The 6,191-nt window shown below is 28.8% G+C and overlaps 1 protein-coding gene across 4 annotated transcripts in view; it reads right to left on the reverse strand.

Moving 5' to 3' along the window:
• Window positions 1-6,191, reverse strand: part of LOC106458310 (coiled-coil domain-containing protein 61-like) — a 50,888-nt gene that overhangs the window by 37,760 nt on the left and 6,937 nt on the right. For all 4 annotated transcript variants that reach the window (XM_022384487.1, XM_022384488.1, XM_022384489.1 and 1 more), the window contains exon 4: window positions 3,062-3,211. In XM_022384487.1, coding sequence (XP_022240195.1) covers window positions 3,062-3,211 — 150 coding nt within the window. The remainder of the gene's footprint in view (window positions 1-3,061; window positions 3,212-6,191) is intronic.

Below are 6,191 nucleotides of genomic sequence, written 5' to 3' on the forward strand. Positions count from 1 at the left end.
ATACCTTTGGTGTATAGGACGCAAGCAGATTTTGACATCAAATTTTGGGGTAAAAAAAGTGTGTCTTATACACCAAAAAATATGGTACATTTGACATTTAAGTGTTTTTCACACTGAATATTTGAAAGTACATGTACATGTTAATAAGCATGTTGTAATGTTTTGTCATCTATCACTGAAATTAGTTTATCTGTTTCTTTGTTTCACCAATGTAATACAATTCAAATTTTTCACTTGCACACAAAGCTCAAAATGTTTATTTAATAGATGCATATTAGTAAGAAAAAATAAGTTTTGCTTATATTTAAGAATCGTTCACCATTTGCCAAAAGCTAATAAAATTTAACAATCAACTATTTTATCAAAACAAACAGTTTTTGAAGTATTGTGAAAACTACACAAATCTTGTGAATTCTACATTTTCTAAAGAATATTTTTTTTTTATTATTATAAAATATTATTAAATTTCACAACATTAACGTGGGATCGTTATCAGCAATATATGCATACTCAATAAACATATACAACTGATATAAGGACAGATTACAAGCTGAAAACTGATTTTTGAAAATGTGGCTAACAACATATCCTGTTCAAGAGAAAATTATGTCCTACATTACCAGTGTTCCTGTCCACAACATAACACGTTATGAATTTGCTAATGATCCCATTATAACATGTGAAAAATGCAGTGATATTTTAAGTTCTTTTTAAAGCCATATTTTCAGCTGTTTTTAACTCTTTTTCACAGCTTGGTGTTTAAGATACTTGTAGTTTATTTATTCAAAAAGATGTTTTGTCCCATATCTAATTAATATATACTTGTCATTTGTTTAATTTTGCACAAAGTTATTTTAGGGTTATCTAAACTAGCTGTCCCTAATTTTGAAGTGATAGAATAGAAGGAAGAGACGGTGGTAAAGGGGTGGAAACTTCAAAACTTCAGATTCACAGTCTAACATGGTAACCATTTGGCCATACCCAGCCCTAATATTTAATTTCTTGGTAATAAATATATACATACTAAAAAACTATTAAAATTTTAACACATCTTGGGAAATCAAAAATACAATATTTGGTTAATATTAATCATTCATTAACATTCTGATTATTTATTACTAAGTAATATGTTAATTTGTAGTGAGTGAAGTGCCTGAAGTGAAAAATATGTTCAAAATTATTTTTTTTATTTTCCTTTGTTAATGACAAAGAAACATGTAGAACATTAACAAATACTATTTAGTATGGTTTAGAAAACAAGAATTTAATTTATAGCATGTACATGGTTTATGAGTTAGCTACAGCAGGAGTGGATGCATCTTAATGTCGATGTATGGGATATTATTCCTCTCTGATGCGTACAATCAGTAAGCACTTGAAATTTCTTTTTCACAATAAATTAAGTGAGCATCTTTGTGCATGTGAAGTGTTTCAATGTGTTAGACCACATGCATTCCACTAGTTTCATCATATACCATTAATGCTGGATAATTAGATTTTGACAATAGATTAATATCAGGCTCAGTAACCCTATGAACATACGAGGGTTAAACTATTATATTATCAATGTATCTTAACATACTTGGCATCAAAATGTATTTCATAATTCACAGTTTTATATTAACTAAGTTTTAATTTCTTGATTTAAAAATTAAATTTTTCAACAAATTCTCAATCTGCACCTCTGAGTTACACTGCATGGTGGCATGATCTGACTTCTCATCTATAATTTCTCTTTTTAATTTACAAGGACTTCAGATTGTTCAATATAATATTTCAACCTCTTATCTTCTTGCTTTATTGATATCACTATATTTCTTCAATCTACACTAGCACACCCCTCCCATATGCTGTTGTTTAAGAAAAGTCTGTTATTTTCTTTGATTTTGCAACTGGAAATGTTTATAACGAACAGAAAACACAAATTCTACACTATATAAATCATGAGATTGTCTGTTTAGAATAAACACATTGCTCCAAGTATTATTGGATGTTTTTAACCTATTTATAATTTATTTAAAAAGCCAGATAAAATAATTTTAGGGGATTCTATTTTAATGTCTGATATATATTTTTTGTGTTCTAAAATGCATATTTGAAAGCTACATGAATTAACTAAACCACATACACAAGTACAGAAGGCCTCAAGGCTAAAGCACTATATATTTATTGTTACTAATTTTTGAACAAAAGTAATTAAAATCTACAAATTAAAAACTTATTATATTAGACAAGAAAATTAAATGAAAAAAAATATTTTTCAAAGAACACATGCAGGCTGCCATTGTGTGATGTAACTCTATAGCTTGTTTATCCTAAGCTCTAGCTGGGTGTTATATTGCTCTTTCATGCTAATTAAATACAATTTTAAAGACCAGTAAAACAATAAATTTAGATTAAAGCAAATGTGAAACTTTTGGGATCATGAAGCTGTTTATAAAACAAATAACTGTAATTATCTGTTACATCTACAGTCACTCTAGAAAAAAAAATACTTGAGATTCTATTTAATATCTTTCAAATTTTAGTATACTTGATGTCAGAGTAAAAAAAAATATGAGATAGAGTATAAAGTTTTACTGAAAAAACTTAATATCTATAGCAGGTTCTAGAGATTACACATGATTTGAAAACTGTAAGATGAAAAAAAGTGTTTTTATTCTTAGCATGAAAATCATGTACAACAGATTTTTGATATTTCATAAAAGTATGACAAATTTCATGAAGGTATAGTTAGTATATTCAGAGTTATAGTATATACACTTTCATGGTGGTTACAAGATTTGTCAAAATGACCAATACCCATACACAAGTCATTGATTATATTCAATTAACTGATTATTCTCACACAAGACTTTGACATAATTAGACCCAAAATAATCAAAAACACTAACAATTCTCGTTAGTTGATATTTTAATGACATTAACTGATCTAATTATAATTTTGATAAACTGAGTTAATCACCTGCTCTGCACACCATATGGCACAAAATGAAATCATTGAGTACATAGGATCAAGCAGGAAACTCATTCTCTATCCTCAAACAATCATAAAACTTACTCTTCTCTTAGATACTGGAGTTCAGATGGTTCCTTTTGACAAGAGCCTAGCTTGTACCTTTGAAGTGCTGTTCGCAGCTCTACCATCGTTGTCATCAGTGTAGATATGTCGGGAATGCCTTGGTATTGGAGACGGAGAGGGTAATGAATCCTCAATTGGAAAAATAATATACAGAGTAACTACATATGTGACATATACAATACAGCTTAAAAAAAGTCAGTTTGAGGCTAAAACATAGGAACAAAGTACAGACAACTTTCAATACTTACAATTTGGATTCAATATAATGAGATCCAGAAAACAGAAAGCTAGCTCATAATTCTATTTTATAAGGGGTTTTTCTTTAATTTTATAAGTTACAACTTTAAATGTTTTTGGAGTTTTCTTCCTAATTGAAGAGGGGATGGAGGCCACTGAACAATTTAATATCAAGATAAACTTGATATTTTTTGATTTAGTCATTACTATGCATTTTAAAACATACAACTTTAACTCTGAATTAATATTATGTAAATGAAGATAAGACTACATTTTATGTGCTTTTCAGCTTTTATCTTCACAATAAACTAGATGTTTAAATGTTTGGAGAAGAAGCTCATCCTTAAGACTGAATACGAGAAAATAGAGCACTAGATTTTGCAAAATAAATTAACAGAATTGTGTTTTTTCAAATGTACCTGTATAAGCAAGATATACTATATGTATATTCAAATGTAAATGTACATGAAAGACTTCTGATTATGAAGTATAACTATTACATAACTACACTAAAGTAGTAATTCATTACGTTTTAGAGGAACAAATCAGATGGTATAAGCACGGACTTAATTTACCTTGGCATAAGTAAAATCAGATAAACATATGGCTGTAACACAACACTTATGTCTGGGTAGTTTGTAAGTTCTGTGTCAGAGTGTGTCTACTTGCTTATAATATTATAATAAGTTCAGTGATTTCTCTAAGCCTGTCTCCTTTTTTTTGTGATTTCACTAGAAAGTAGCTAAAGGCAGTGAGAATTTCTTAAATCCATTCGTGTGTATCACTAATTAGATTGTTAAGCATAAGAGTCATAATTAACAAAGAATTATACTATATTCTAAGTATATAAGTGTTACATACAATAAATGCTTCTCTTACGATAAAGTGAAAGCAGAAGAAAAAATACACAATTTTAAATTAATATTTAGGATGATAACAAATGCAAGAATTAAGTGTAATTAACTCGCGTTAGTAATTATAGGTTCCTAGTAAAACAGTTAGGAATATTTTACTTGATTCTTTGTTTGTACACAACAGAAATGTTCTAACATAAAGATAAAATGTTTAAAGATATCACCTTAAAGTAAATTCATTTAGACTATTTTATTTCTTCATTCTATTGTTTTCCAAAAGTGATATAAATTCAAATGTTTCTTTTCTCCAACAATATATCTTCACCATCGTACACCAACACTAGAAATAGACCATTCACACACGCACACAAATACAAAGCTGTATAAATCCAAAACTTGTTTACTTTTTAGAGCACACTTACAAGATGAAACCACTGTGTTTGGGCAAAATGCCTCAGACTGCCCACTTGGAACTCCACAGCCTTTTTCACGGGTATGACAGAAAAAAAGTAAGGTGTTCCAAATGTCAGGCTATTGTGTGGTTTTTACGATTTTGTTGTACAAGTAGACAGTATAACCTATTTATTTTTAGCATCTTAAATGGACTGTTTGCTAAACAAACTTTTTAAACTGCTTCTCTGCTGAATAATTTAGAAGAATAAATTAGTAGTGTCACTAAATATGTAAATAAGGTATCTATAATGCCCAAATGAAGCAAATGCCAATTCAAGTATTCAGTAATGAAAAACATAACTACTAGACCTATTAAACTCTGAGGTAACTTTAAAAGATGTATACGTATTCATTAACTCTATCAGCATGGGCTCGGGCCCTTGGGACTCACGTCATAACCATTTTGTGTTTGTTATAGTTTTCACGCTATAACTTTTAAATTAGTAAGCGAATGTTAACAAAATTTGGTTCATTATCAGTAAGCATTACAATGCTTTCATATGCAATATAACTTTTTTTATTATTAAGACTTAAGGTTTGTAAAGCATTTGTTTTTCTAATGCCTTTTTTCTTTTCGCATGTTGCCTATCTAATATGCAAAGTAATTTTCATTTTAAGATTAAAAATACTTTTATGCATCAAAAAATTTTCAAATTTCACATGCAAAATCTTTATAATGTCCAGATAGTTATCAAACGTTTCTTAAGAAAAAACTTTATATTTTATCTGTTATTTTCAGTAATGAATCTCTGTACGGGTTCGGTAGATTTGACCGATCTTGTGACTACCATAAAAGATTAGGAAATAAATATAAAGTATGGCTCTTTCATTCTAGAATGAACACAAATTATAACACGAAAACATACATGTTTAGACTAAATAATTTAAATGTCATAACATTATACATTGATATGTATATTTATTATATTGACCTTCCAGCCATGCCTGGCTAACAATACAGAAGTTACAATGATGCAACACATGTGCACTCATGTTACCATATCCAATAACAATGGTCTGTACAAAGTAACTTGTCTTGGCTGTGTTTTAGTAGACTAGTATTTTGTAAAATAGTCACATTTCCATTATTATGCATTATATATGTATAAAAATTATTGCTATTTTGAAATAAGATCTTAAACTTATTTTTTCTTAAAACATAGAACAGTAAATAGGAAGTAAAGCTAACAATTATCTCTTTTAGTTACAACCTTTGTACTCAGTTGCTGCTTGGCATTGGTTGCTAAGCCTTTAAAAATTTTGCACATGGAGGATATGAAATTTTTTTTGGTTTTATATATACATCTGAATAACTAAAAATCATAAATTACTACATCAATACCATAGTAATTAAGATGTATTTTAGTCTAAAAAAATATGAAATTACAAACAAACTAAAGACACGCCCTACCTCGTTTAAATATTGCTTCAAAACAAATAAATGCCACCAATACCATTAGTGGCTGAGAGAGCCACTAGGAGAACATTCCAAGCTTCTGATTGGTTATTCATGTCATATATAGAAGTAAGTGTATATAAAGGAGCACTTCCAAAAATGGAAAGAG

Source organism: Limulus polyphemus, unplaced genomic scaffold, assembly GCF_000517525.1.
Source record: "Limulus polyphemus unplaced genomic scaffold, Limulus_polyphemus-2.1.2 Scaffold442, whole genome shotgun sequence".
NCBI lineage: Eukaryota > Metazoa > Arthropoda > Merostomata > Xiphosura > Limulidae > Limulus > Limulus polyphemus.